Genomic DNA, 14,652 nt, shown 5'->3' with positions numbered 1-14,652 from the left:
TTTGAAGTTGTGGATTGTTTTGTTGGACAATTCAGAATGTGAGTTTGGGCTCTGAAATTGCCACTCACTGGTTAGATTTGTTTTTTGGAGATAGCTGGACCAGGGAAACTATTAAGTTTCCCTAAACCTTTCTTTCTTTCTTTTTTTTTTTAAAGACTTATTTATTTATTTATTTATACAAGCACTGGGTACAGTCAGAAGCATGGGAGGGTGAGAGAATTCACCAGAGTCAGAGCGGGGAGCAGAGCAGGCAGACTGAGGAAGTACACTGCTGAGGGGAACAGCGGGCAGCAGGAGAGGTCTGCGCGCCTTGTGGGACCCTCCTCCAGTGGCCGGGGAGCAGCCGGGAATCAAACCAGCGCTGCAGAGGCTGCGGGCAGCCTCGCAACCCAGCGCTCAACCACTGCGCCACCAGGGAGGCCCCCTAAACCTCTCTTTTTTGAGCTAAGCATGCATTATTCCCTTGGTTGTACTTTGTATAAGAGGTTACACCTGCTACTTTCTAATCCTGCTCCTCCTCTTTCAGAATACAATTATTTTTTGGTGCACCTCTAAACAGATGCTACCCATACAAGTTACCTTTCATCTCCTGTGGACAGAATAAAATAAAATATATTGGAACCAAATTATTCTATCAAGAAAAATCTCCCTCTCCATGATAATCCAAATGCAAATTCTTACTTTTATTCCTGTTAGACATTATTTTCACTCTGAAATAATCATCCAATGATTTAGTTATTCCGTTTGGATTTGTAACAACCACAAATTTGATCAGAATGCTTTTCATGTCTTTAAGGCTCTCATGGAAATACTGAAGAGGACAGAGACAAATCCAGAAACCAAATTAAAGTTAGGAGGGAATTTGGTTTTGTGAGTCTGTGACCCAAACATACAATGAAGAGAACTTCCAAAACCCAAACAGGAATAGTTGAACTTCTGAATATGTCTCTGGAGCTGTGTTTGTTTTGATAAAATACGGCCAAATTTTTATTTTAACAGCTCAACTTCACCCATTCCTATGGCGCACTTCCTTTGAGCAAAGACTTTTGATCTCTTAGAGGTGTTTCTGACAAGAGTTTAAAAGTTTATGAAGAGTCTCAAGGGAAAGTTGCGTCCCCTTGTACACATGTGCTAGGAGAATTTCTTTGGACTTCCGTGGGAAGAGGAATTCCAGATTACAGGCCTGATCGCAAGTTCCCAGAACACACTATTTTCAGTAATTTTAAAACAAACATGGATGATGGCACTGATCAAAGAGCAGGAGAATTTTTAGCCTAATATGTTTTAGGGACATAGCATTTAAGTAGAAGTTGTCTTCCAGTATTTCCCAAATTATACTATTTAATAGGTATTAACCTACAAGCTAAAAGGGGGGTTTGTCTATTCCTAGATATCTAGCGAGAAAGATATCCATTGACCAGAAATTAAATGCTATAACTTATAGAAAATCTTAAAATATTAAAAAGTGTTGGGTCAGGATACAAAAACATTCATTTGAAATGAAACCTGCACTCCTATGTTTATTCAGCACTATTAACAATAGCTAAGATGTGGAAACAACCTAAATGTCCAAAACAGATGACTGGATCAAGAAAATATGATATACATACACAATGGAATACTACTCAGCAGTCAAAAAAGATAAACTCATGCCATTTGCAGCAACATGGATGGGGCTGGAAGGAATAATGCTCAGTGAAATAAGTCAGAGGAAAAAGAAAAATATCAGATGGTTGCACTTACAGGAGAAATATAGAGAAACCGAAGGATTCAGAAAAAAAAAAAAACTAACAGGCAAAGTGTAAATCTGAGACATACAGCAGGGGACTGGGGGAGCACAGGGGATGGGAGCACACAAGGGACTATGGTGATGGTTCACTGGTGTGGTGGTAGTGGGGGTTTAATGGGGACTACACCTGAAAGGGGAAGTCAAATATTATACAAAAATGAACAACATCAGAAAATAAAAATTAAAATTAAATAAAAAGTGTTGGGTCACCTATCTCTAATCACATCCAGAGGCAAACAGTGCTGCTGCTCTGCTCTGTTGGCCTTGGGAGGGACAGTGACAGCGTGGACTTCCTCTAGGACCCCAGCAGCCAGGATGGCAGGGGCTAGAAATCCATGGCATATAAGTAAAAGTTGGAGAAATTATAGATGTTGAATCCAACAAAGATAAAATCCAAGAGAATTTGATAACTTCTCTGTAATATTTAAAGAAAAGAGGATATAATCTCTTCTGTGGATTATCAAAGCTACCACCCAGCAGTTTCCAAATGGTAGATTTCAGCTCAACACAAAGAACAGAGTGTTTTTAAACTAAATAGGCCCATCTCAGTAAGTAGGGAGTTCTGCATCTCTGGAGATATTTAAGCAATGGCTGAATTGCTATAGGGTTACTGTAGAAGAGTTTCTAGAATCTATTGAGAGGTAGAATATATACCCTCTCAAATACCATCACTCCGGGAAGTCCACAAATCTAATTGATAAAGAGCCAATGGTTTTCCCTTATCCAACATATACAAATATATTAACTGAGAGTTATTACCTGTTTTCTGGTAAATACTCTTGGAAAATAAGAATTTTCAACATAACCGTGTTTTGGTGGTTTGAGTAGAACAAATTCACAGTCAAGTCCCTCAAAATATTTGCTTGGAATTTTGAGGTAGTCTCTCAGAAGTGCTTTAGAGCCACCTTCCTGAACTGTGAAATTTTGTACCTCGAGAGGAATCCACTTAGGGATAATATCTACCAAGTTTTCAACTACATTCACAGTTTCGAAGCCATTTACAACATCCAATAAAAAATGGTCTCGTTGTTGGTCAGGAGTTGTCTGCACATAATGGATATTACCATTATCAATATTCTGTTGCATGAAAGTCAAGGGGGACTTTTCAACTGCACCCAAGCCATCTTCTGGTGAAGATTTACACAGGTGTCCATGCAGGGAAGAGTTCTGACTGTAAAAGCTGCCTCTGAAGGAACATTATCTTCATGCACAGACTTGAGTTCAAATGCAAAACACAAACACAAAAAGAAAAACATTAATACATGTAGAGTCAGGACTCTTGATGAAGCAAATTGTTTTCTATTGTTCATAATTGGCTTACATTATAATTAAGTGTGATAAGCAGTTTAAGCCTAGATCTGTTCTAGTGACCATTATAATATTTTTATTTCAGCTGTGGTTGCAAAGAAAAATAATGGTCAATGCTATACCTACTAACATGTTAAAAAGGCATCAATCAAGGCCCAGTAAGAAGCCCAGATTCAGAAAGTTGAAGTGAAAGAAATAAAATGGTATAAGGAGAAGAAATCAAAGATAATGGAAGAAGAAGCAGTCCCTAAATTGAGTCACTAAAATTGCAAGACGTTAGAGGAAAGTTTACTTTTCTCTCCTACTTTAACTAGCTCAGCAACCTCAATGTATATTTAACTTAATGATTCTGCAAAATCTACCTCAAAACTGTCACTGTAACTGATTTATAGTCACTGCCCCCTTGTGGTGAAGCTTAAACTTTCTAAGATACTGAAAAAGCATTGAGAAAAGCTCATGGGCCTCACAGTCAAATTTCATTTATAAACTGCTCCTGATTTGAATTCAACCTTTCTTGATGTTGCTCACCTCTTTTAGCAAACAAGTAAATTTGCTTGCAATCTTGAGGGTAGGTTCAGAATAGGCTTGCATTTGCAATCAACTGTCATAAATCACAGCTATGCGACCCACAGAGGACTACCCTAAAAAGAACATTCTCTTCTAACTCTGATCAGCAGGGCTGTGCCATTAGGAGTTTCCAAGTAGAAGCCCCCAAAAACCAGGTAGTTTCTGGTGTGATGTCTGACCCTGGTGTTCCACTGGAATAGCCAATTTTAATCCATCAATTTCAAGAAACAAAAAGGGACTGAATTCAGAGCTATGGAAATAAGCTATGTAATAGTGTGTCCTGCTACTTTATGAATTGTTTTTATGTTTAAGTTATACTAAGTCTTTATACCCCGCTTCATCACATCACAAACATAAATCAGATCCAGTGGAACACTGGCAGAGTTGCTATGGAATATGGAAAAAGTAAAAATCTCTTAATTTACTATAATGTACATCCCTCTCACTTCCAGTTCATCCTGCACTAAAGCAAATGCACATACATACATGAATGTATGAACACAAAGCTTAAAATAAAGTTTTATATTATCACTTATATTCCATTTCCAAATATAGGAAATTTAGTCGTATCTAAATCATACACCCTTCCAGTTTTTCTTCCTAATGGCACCTACACTTAAAAAACAAAAAGTCATCCTAATAGCTGGAGAGAGACATCCATACAAGGTAACCTTCAGGGCCTCCCCGGTGGCACAGCAGGTTGAACGCAGCACTGTGAAGCTGTCCGCAGCCTCTACATCATGGGTTCAATTCCCAGCCGGACAGGGAGATACCCACATGGTGCGGCAGACCTCTCCTGTCTCACCCGCTGTTCCCCTCAGCAGTGTCTTCAGTCCATCTGCCTGTTCTGCTCCCTGCTCTGTCTCTGGTGAATCCTCTCACTCTCCCATGCCTGTGGCCTATACCCCAGTTCTTATATAAATAAAAATAAATCTTTAAAAAAAAAAGGTAACCTTCAGAAGCAAACTAATTGACTTGGCTCTGGGACAGTGAGGATGATTGGTGCCAGGACAACTACCTACCTGGAGTCTTGCTCTACTCAGTTTCACTGATTTTCCTTCTACTACAAGGGACTTGCTGTGCAGAACCTGGGTGTGACCTTGGTGGCTTTCTGCTCATACTCACACCTAGACGTCCACTTCTAGGTGCACATCTTTCACTGTCAGGGTGAACACATCAAAGTTGCCACTGTCTCCATGTCTATAAATCACAAGCCCTTGCCTCAAGTCATGCTGGGAAAATGAGTGGGACACCGAGGTGTTGACCAGCACCCCGCCATGCTTTGGGGGCTGCACAATGTAGAATTGGATCTCTTGGTCCGCTCTGACATCTTGGTTGGTGGTGACACTGAGATTGGCTGCAGTGAGGTGGCCATCCTTTCCTCTCTGCACGAGCAGCCTTGTATTGTTAGCTATGTGGACGCAGGGGTCTGCCACACTGACTTCGAGAAGGGATGATGTGTAGTGGACACCATCAGTGACAAACAGCACAAAGCGGGCCGAGTTTGCCCCTCGATGCCTGAAGAGCACCCATCCTTCCCTCATGTCGTCTTGCTTGAACTGGTAGAGTTTCTGACTGGGGTCACTGGCTCTAACCAAATCCCCACTGAGGATGCCCCACCAGATATACAGCAACTGCCCATCATCAAAATTGGAATCAGGGTTGTGGTAACAGAGATCTGCCAGGGTCAGCAAGCGCTGGCCATTCCACACAACGTGGAAAACCTTATCTACCACACGCATGGGTTTCTCATCATTCTTTAACTCAACTGAAATGGTGACTGACTTCTGCAGACTATTGTTCTGTGCCAAGACCACTGGCCACTCCCTCTTGGCCTGGTCCCATGGTGGAGGCCACAAGGAGGAAGTCATCACACTTGATCTCAGAGTCATCATGGACGTACACCAGCAGCTCACTCACTATGTCTTGATCAGTGAATACAATGATATTGTCATGTCCTCCCAGAGAATCTGCAAGATTCAGAAGTTTCAACTTCCCGTGTTGAGGACTCTACAATTGTAGATTGGAAATGCTGATTGTCCGAGGTCTGAGCGAATAATTCTGATTTCATAATTACTTTCCTTTCTCCTTCTTTTACATATAACCCTTTGCTAGTTAAAATAATGTGCATATCTTCTGCTTTGACGTTTATTCTGAAAGTATAATCTTTTGATTCAATGTGTTTTGCAAGCATCAAGAATCCAAATGGATCTTGTGCATCTTTCCAGGGCTTCCCTTGTGGCTTATAAGTTATCTCAGAGTCTGTAATGTTTTTTTGGCTGAAGATTGAGCTTGTTTATAGAACTTCATTGCCAAGGAACAATTCTCCGTTCTTAGGTGGGATCAGTAACTTAAAATGTAGTTCCCTCTCGGCTACATTCACACCCTCTGTCACATACTGCAAATGATCAGAATTCAACACTTACTTGTTTACGTGACTGATCTCAAGAGGAACATTTTTCAGAAGTGTAAACTTCAGCCACTGTACAGTAACAAGAAACATCATCTCTTTGCTGACTTTTCCTTCTATGATAACGTTAAATGTAAAGTGATCCGTAACATTTTCAAGCTACAATTCCTTGAATGTACTGCAGTACCTGATCTGACCCCAATCAATAGAATGCTGAGAAGAGGTATTAACTTGTTCCATTTCTCACTTGATCCTCACTGCTGAATCTGGCCAAATTAAGGCGGATGAGTGATAACATAGCAGGTCTTCATTTCATGATGTTCACCATTAACCTCCACTGACAAGTCACTCTGTGTAATTGGCACTGTGCCACCCTGCTGCACAGTCACACTGGGTCTATCGGCCACTTCAAAGTCCCAAGGAAAGCTGTGACCCATAACACCACAGTATTACTGACTAGATCTCCATCGCTGGCTCTCAGGACAATCCGAGAGTTCCAATAACCCCTGTGGACGTAGAAAATGTTGCCATTCCTTAAATCCCCATGTGTAAAACCATTAATGGCTCGCCCAGGGTCAAGTATGTTTTCTAAAAACCCAGCATCTGCATTAAAGTTGCCAAGAACTGAAAAACTAAGACTCAAGGAACCTGTGTCAGGGTCCTTGTATTGTATTGGAAGATTCATGTATTGTATTGGAAGTCAGTCTTTTCTTAGAGTTCTCAAACAAGACAAGCAAGTTTCCTGCAGGGAGTTTAAGATATGGGAGGTCATTTACTGGGATGACAATAATGTTAAACACATGTGCAACATGATGAGGATTTAATAGCATATCCTTCTTGATGTTGAAAAAGACTGCAAATGTGAAATAATCCCTAGATTCTTCTGAACCATTGTGGACATACCAAACTTTTCTTTGCCCCAAATCTAACATAGTAAAAGCCTTCTCCATTTCTTGCTCAAGGAGAACTTCTAATCGAAGGTACCCATGAGCAGGCATTTCTTTTATTTTACATAGTATTTGAGAATGATGGATACCCAGAATCTTAAGTTTCACATCCACCTTCATATGTCTTTGTGCCAGTAAGGCTTGCCCACCTTCCTGGACCTCCAAGTTATTCAGAACCAAAAAATAGCTACTCATATCTTGAACAAAAGGCTTGCCAGTCTTAGGGACAGCAGTGGAAAGGGAAACTTCTGACTGGAGCAGGTTTTTTGTTGTTGTAGAAGGATTTTCGTTATCAATACTCTTCGTTTTACACCCAGCAGAAATATCTCTAGAAACAAGGCCATCCTTTAGTGCTTTCCTTTTTGAGTTTGCTTTCAAGCCTTTTAAGCACCCTTTGAAAGAGATTCCATGAAGATATTTTTTAGGCACAGAAGCAAGTTTTAACCTCTTAACTTCTGTCCAAGTACAGCATTCAACACCTCCCATAGAGAAGGGGCCTTCAGATACGAATGGCTTGCTTTGCAAAGGTGGCAACATCCTTACTCCTTGTTTATCTACCATCAGGTCCAGATACCTTCCAGTGAGCTTGAGTTGAATAGCATGCCACTTGTTGTCACTAACTCTAAAAGAAGAAAGCTGAGTATTACTTTTTCTATTTCCTACATGAGTCTTCAGTAGGCCTTTATCTATTTCCAAAGCAACAAAATCTCCTTTTCTACCTGACTGAAATAAAAGCAAGGCTTGTTGAGTTCCAGTCTGCAAATCAAATTCCAGAAGCCCATACCCTTGTACCCTCCATTCTAAGAAAGTGACCTAGGACCTAGAGCTAAAGAAATTGATGGTTTCATCCTCTCCTTCAAAAAACTGGTCATTGCATCCTAGTGATACTGCATTACCCTTCTTAAAACCAGGGTAAGATCTAAGAGATGTAAGGTTCTCCCTCTGGTTAAATACTATATCCTCCATACAGCCCCAGAAATTGGGGAACTCTCCATCTAAGTAAGGCATGTCAAGTCCTCTATGTCCTGCTATGTAGATTCTAAGTTGAAAATGCAAAATATTTACCCCACCAGTGATCTGTCCAGTTGTTGCATAATGTTTGTCAATAATCAGAGAGATAGTGCCCTTAACATGGTATAATTCTACCAAATGCCAAACCAAGTCATCCACTTGAAGTCTTTGCTCAGAAAGAAGAACCTGTTCACTTGTACCCAAATTCACTCTCACCTAAAAGAGAAAAATCATAATTAATCAATCTCATCTCATAAAGTTTTGTTAAGAAAATGGGTCCATTCACAAAGAGAGAGGGGAGGGGACAAGAAAGGAGGGGAAAGGATGCTGGGGGGAGAGGAGAAGAAGAGAGGAAGGGGGAAAGGAGGGAAGGAAAACTTGGACATGAAGACACCTCCCACATTTATGAATTGCACATTGAGGTTATGGGCTGCATATTGAATGCTAGTTTAAAAATTTTTGAGTCAGAACATTTAAGACATGCTGATAAAACTGCAGATCCCAGCCCCTATAAATGGCATGATTTTATTCTAGTGAAATAACAATTCTCAAATGTTTAACTATTTTGTTCTTTTTCTCACTGTTTTTCTCTCTAATTGAATGCTTAAAGATTTTTAAAAATCATACCCATAAATTTCCTGATAGAAGTTCTACTACACAGTAGTCATTTTTCCCAGCTGCATGAAAAAGTAATCCCTGTGATTTGCTGGCTTGAAATCTTAACTCAAGAGATAACTCAGAGGAAACTTCTATGATGCTGAGCTCCTCATAGCTTTCACCATAAAAAGATGCTATGAAAAAAAAATTAAAGATGTAAAGGTTAGTAAAAGTATTATGCAATGACTATTCCATTTAATATTGACATCGCCCTTCTGGGACTGACCCTATTGATGAAAGCTGCCTTGTCCAAGGTCATCCCTGCTTCTGTCCACAGATCAGACATGGGAGTGCAAAGGCCCAGTGATCTCTTGCACCACATGAACAACTCTGAAGAGTCAATCCCTCTTCAGAATTCTCAAAGGGGGTGGCAAAAAAGATTGAGACTTTCATGATACTTAATTGCAACTTTACTTCTCCATTTACCCAATGCTGCTTCTTTCCCTTTCAAAGGGTTAATCACTGATGGTGAACTGTGTGGTCTAACAATGGAAGGAAGCATTAACTGGATAAGAAATATCAAGCTATGAAAAATATAGGACAAATCGTATTTTTTTAAAAGAGGAAAATAGAATCAGGTGTCTATTATTAAACTTGAATGAAGCTTTGGGGACAGGTAAGCACAAACTGGGAGGCATTAGTCGACAATTCCAAGCTAAGTATGAAATCTAGAATAGTAAATAAAGTCTTCTTTATTACAGCAGGAATTCCCACGTGGGCACTGATGGCCAGAGTAGTCTTGTTCCAAATAAAGTTCAAGTTCCAAGCAAAACAGGTTTTCGTTGACAAGACTAAGGCCCTAGCTGAGAAAGAATGGAATCTTGACGTTCAAAGAGGACATTTTAATTTCTTGGATCCTTAGACGCCTCTAAACCCTCTTGACCTACAGATGTGGTTATTCCCCTTTTAGGGTTGACACTACTCTCTTACTTAAAGAAGATACTGAGGCCTTTTTCCACAAGCAATATGTGATCCCTGAGAATACACCCCCATCTCTGCTCCTGATCCCCTGATCCCCTTCTCGGGCTTGATGTGGGAGTAGTGGACTAGTCCCGAAGGAGCTGTAAGACCTCCCCAGTCTGTCCTGCCAAAGGCTGGAAGAAAACACACAGAATTGAATGTACTGGTCAAAGGGGCAGGAAGGTACATTTTATCGAGTTGGAAGCTGTAGGGTAAATGATTTAGTCAGGCTTTTTCTGCCACTAGCTTCTGTGGCTACCACCTGTGGCCTTGACAGTGTTAATGCAAAAGGCGCTTGGGAGCGTGGTCGCGGGGCGTGCGTGCCTAATTGTAAACACTTGGAGCATAGGTGTGCATGCATGCGTAAGTGTGCACACCTGAGCCTAGAGGCCAGAGGTATAAGGATGGCTACAGGAGGACATGTGACTACAGAAGAGGCAAGACCACGAGAGAACGCCAGAGAGCCCAGAAAAAGAGGTAAAGATTCATGGGGGGCTGGGAGGCTGGGTGGCCTGCCTGCCTCCAGCCAACTCCCTACCTGGTCTGTGCCTGTCTCCTTGCATGCCAGCCTCCCTGCCTGGTGTGCCTGGTTCCCTGAGAGAGGATTAATGCCTGAAAAATCCACCAAGGACTCCAGGACTCTTTGTCCAACTGCCCGAATCCATGTGGCACAAGAGGAGCGCTCTCCAGAGACGGCGGATATAACACACTGCAAAGATGCCCGAAATAGTGTGAACTCATAGCTAAATGGATCCTAGAAGCACAGAAAAGGCATAGACCCACTCTCCATGGGACAAATATCACAGAATTGCCATGACAGATAGAGGAAGAGGGTAAAGAGATGGAAGTGATATATCTGGGGTGGACATGACAGGACCCAGAGGCACAAGCAAGCTACATGCAGTGGTGCCCAAAGCTCCGTGTCAAACATTCTTATGCCAGCACCTTTTCCTCAACTTACACATAGGACTATGGTGGGGTGGAGGGTGGGGTGGACTATGGTGCCAGCTGATGGAGGAGCATAACACCTGAGCCTGGTTGCTGGCTGGGTGAGTTCATCATATGCGTACAAGCTGAAAATGGACTCCAGCTATACTATAGCTCCCCTTAGGGGTGTCATGAAAAGCACTAGTGAGAGAACATGAGGCTACCAGAAGAGGAGGGAGTAAGGATGGAGAGGCTGTAACAGAAGGTGGTGAGTGTTTTGTTTTGTTTTTTAGAAATGTGTTTTAATATTTGTGTAAAAAATGTCTGCCTAAGTCTCTTTCTCTAGGAACCCCAATCTAAGATAGGTAGGTAGCAAATATTTATTGAGCCAACCTAAGCTAACACCTTAATTTCATAGTTGAATAAGTCAGGTCTAGCAAAAACTAGAATAAGATCTGCACAGGCTTTCTCAGATAATGTGTAAGCAACCTTTTCTCTAGTTAAAAAAATCATTAATAATTAAACTCAACAGAGTTAACGTGAGAAAGATGAAACAAGCAATTTCAAACCCAGTAGTTAATCCTAGCTTATCCTTCTGACCGTCCCATTACTGAATCCCCTTACTCCAATTTTCGACAGACTAAGAGATTTTATTATGTTTTCAAAATCAGGAAATGTTTTTTAAATCTTAAAATCTGCTGAGAATCACTAAGTAGCATTAATAAAAACAATATCCCTATTTTTCCCATGTTTCACCTCTCTGGCACTAAATTCCAGACCCACTGGTGGCAAAATTTCCATGGCCCCCAGGGAAAAAATAAGGAGGCAGATTTAAAATACTGGTTTGACAGGCTGAAGCATTACTTTTGTGGCCCCTACTAGGTGCCTCAAAATAACAATAAAAAGCAAACAGAAGCAACGTAAAGTTTGTTCCTAAAGACAGGTGTCCCACCCTGCAGTAAAAGAAAAAGTGAGATTTCTATTTGAAGTGTTAGAAAATCAAGTTGAACAAAAATTAGAGCAACTTCCTGGTTTTGTGCTTAAATAGAAGGCAAAATGGTTGAATGGCAATCAAAATGAAGTAGTAAAGTAGATAAAATACTTTTCATATATTTTATAATTTCTACCCAGGAGCGTGATTATCTTATTCATTTCATCGACCTTAGAACTAGTTTCTTTTCCTTCCAAATTCTGTCTTTCTGGGTTTTTGTTTGATTTTGGTTTTGTATCTGTTTGAGGGGCATTGGGGGGGGTTCTTTATTAGCACCTATTATGTGCTAGGTACTGTCATGGAACTGGAAGTAGGGGAATTAGTCAAAGGGACTTGCAGTCTATCAGAGCACATCCAAGCGATATTTGAACGTTGGTACAGCAGAAGCTATGGTTTGGGGAGCGGGGGTAATTAACTATAGAGTGTCTCTCCTAAGCAGATTCAAATGCCCCATTCTCTGCACATTTATTTCATCCACAAATATACCAAGTATTTTGTTTGGTATTTGAGAATGAATGGTGAGCAAGACAGACTGCTAATCAAGCAATTACAGTTGCTTATTAATTGTTAAGTGTAGACCACAGCAGAAGCGCTCAAAGTAATCTAGAAAGGAAGAGCAAGAGGCTTCGAGGTAAGGCAATGGCTTTTGGGAAGACCTGGTAGGGGAAAAAACGAATCTTGGAGAGACTGGAGAGAAGAGAGGTGACTGCAAGGAACCAAAGTTCCAGCCTGGCTGGGCAGTGTGAAGAGGGGGCAGCCAGGGGAGAATCTGCAGAGCCAGGAAGGGTGAGAGGGCAAATGGTTATAGGCAAAGGCTACTGAGGCTTTCCCTGAAGTTTCAATCAGTGTACACATGTATAAACACAAATGCACACTTGCAAATGCACACAGCTGGCTACTCCTTCCAAGGCCCCAATCAGCCTCTCTAGTTACTTTGTTTTCTTGATGATTTTGTAGTTCCAATACCACCTACCCCAAATAGAAGGAAAGATTTTGAGGTCCAGAGACTCTGTAAATCTTGATCACTACCCAATTTCCAGTGCCTAGAGCAGTGCCGGCATATAGTAGGCTCTCCATAAAAGATGACTTTGGAAACCCTTGACATTTACATTCTTCAAACAGCCTGAATCAACCACAGAGATAAAGAAGAATCTTAAATTCAGATCACACATCTGGCTACTGAAAAAAATATTCTTCAAAGTGCCCCCAAAATAGCTTTTGGTAAGACCTGGGTATCTAATATCTTCCATGCAATTAGAGCCCCAGGTGAAGGGCAATATAAATGTTAAAGTACATGGTATGGAATTCTTTATTCAATACATGTCCTCTATCAACATTCTGTATCCCTAAATAGATATGTCACTCATTAACCTTTGCCTCATACTCAAGTTAATTGGGTTAAGATGAGGAAAGGGAAATGATCTTGGCCAAGTCATTTCACATCGCTTAAAAAAAAAAAATGAGGAAAAGGCGTGATGAGTCTTAAAGGCAGAAAATGAGCATATATTGAGTAGTTCTCAAATGGCCAGAAGGTCTTACACAGTGGTTTTTTTCCCCCAAGTCTCTTTGATGAAGTTATTGTCTTTCCAATTTTATAGAAGCAAGCCTTGAAGTAACTTTCCCAAATTCATCCTGAGAATACATGCTGGCCTCCAGATTGAAGCCATGGGCTTTTCATTGCCCTACACAGAACAGGTGGATCCCTGGCTATGAAGCCCTTCATCACCCAACTCCATTCATTGCCCTCTTAGATCTTCCTGGCCTGCAGCTCAACCTTGCTCCTCAAAGACATGATCACTGCACCCCTAGCCCTCCAGTTCCAGATACAATGCACCAGGCAGGAAGGGGGAGAGAGGAGGCAGAGAAAGAACAGGAAAGAAGAAGAAAAGTGAAGAGCTCTGGGGTAGACAGGGCCCTCAAACAGCAGAATGGGAGCAGAAATGGGAGGTCTGGAAGCAGGCCCAGGGCAGACAGGGCTATGGAGAGGTGTCCCACAACAGGTCATGCTGAAACATTACTCCAAAACTCCCCATAAAATCATCAGGCATGTAGGCAGCAAGAGCACTATTTGAGTGTCGAAATTAATATAAATAAGCACTCAGAATGTAATCCAAATACTACAAAGAGATACGAGCGTTTTGATTTAGAATGTGTTCTCTAAAAACGTCGCCAAGGAAGACTTTTATTGAACTGAATTAAATTTCAAGAGCCACAGAGGGCAGGAAGGCTCAAGTGTCAGCTCAATTAAGGAACAAGTTTTAATAAGTATGTTTCTATTAGACATCTTTCACTTCTGAAAAGAGCCATAGAAATGTAAAGCACTTCCAGTGAAGATTTAAACGGACATGAGAGGCTTATAAAACAGCAGGCCAAGGGCCAGAGAATTTCGGTGATAAGTTTAAGGTCGTCACTCTCAAGAGGGATTGAGTAAGGAGCTACAAAGGACCCGAAGGGAGGGCAGCAAGAACTGCTCTCGGAGTGCAGCTAGGAGTCTAGCTTGGAAACCAAATCCGCTGGGAAGACCATGCAGAAGCCAGGAACAGGCCCCCCCACCCCCCCCACCCCCCCCCCCCGACGTGGCTCCCCCAACTGATGGGGACTGGAGGCGCCGGGGCCGCTAGGGCTGGCAGTAAGAAGTTCCAAGAAGCGGAGAAGCCAAAGCGCAGGGCCCAGGAGTCCCCACCCCCAGCCGCCCAGCACAGGAATACCCCGCCTTAATGTTAAAGTAGGGGGTCACCGAGACAGTTTCCTGCCTCAATGCCCCCTCCCCGCCCCCAGCTCACGCTCTCCCCCCTGAACACCCTCTTAGACCTCCTCTCCTGGGCGCTCCACGCGTGGCTGGCCAGGGACCGGGATTGGAGAGTACTGGGGGGCGCGTACCTCTGAGGGCCCTGCAGAGGCCTAGGCAGGCGGCCTGCAGGACGAGGCGCAGCGCCCGGAGCCTCCTCATCCTGCCGCAGCAGCCAGCGCCACGGGGACTTCACTGCCCGGCAGGAGGAGCCCAGGCTACCTGTGCCTGCCCCTCCCCGCCAGCGCCCGGGACCTGAAACCCGCAGGGGGCCCCGCCCCCAACCACACTAGGGGC

The 14,652-nt window shown here is 42.3% G+C and overlaps 1 protein-coding gene across 2 annotated transcripts; it reads right to left on the bottom strand.

Annotated features, from left to right (window-relative positions):
- Positions 1-1,517: 1,517 nt before the first annotated feature.
- On the bottom strand, positions 1,518-9,036 carry LOC119260599 (chondroitin sulfate proteoglycan 4-like). 2 transcript variants are annotated; one of them, XR_005128758.2, is made up of 3 exons: positions 8,660-9,036; positions 8,087-8,248; positions 1,518-3,003 (listed from the first exon to the last, which is right to left on the bottom strand). XR_005128758.2 is itself a non-coding variant. In XM_037529577.2 (3 exons), exons 2-3 carry the CDS (start codon positions 8,113-8,115, stop codon positions 6,728-6,730), a joined length of 945 nt encoding a protein of 314 aa, XP_037385474.1. In that variant the 5' UTR covers positions 8,116-8,248; positions 8,660-9,036; the 3' UTR covers positions 4,634-6,727. The 2 variants fall into 2 exon arrangements, 1 of the variants encoding a protein (XP_037385474.1); XM_037529577.2 differs by lacking the exon at positions 1,518-3,003 and adding an exon at positions 4,634-7,643.
- Between the last annotated feature and the right edge of the window lie 5,616 nt (positions 9,037-14,652).

The sequence above is a fragment of the Talpa occidentalis genome, unplaced genomic scaffold (genome assembly GCF_014898055.3).
Source record: "Talpa occidentalis isolate TD23 unplaced genomic scaffold, MPIMG_talOcc4v2.1 talOcc4.6, whole genome shotgun sequence".
Taxonomy (NCBI): Eukaryota; Metazoa; Chordata; class Mammalia; order Eulipotyphla; family Talpidae; genus Talpa; species Talpa occidentalis.
Note: the sequence above shows the minus strand (reverse complement) of the source record. Positions and strands in the feature narration are given on the sequence as shown.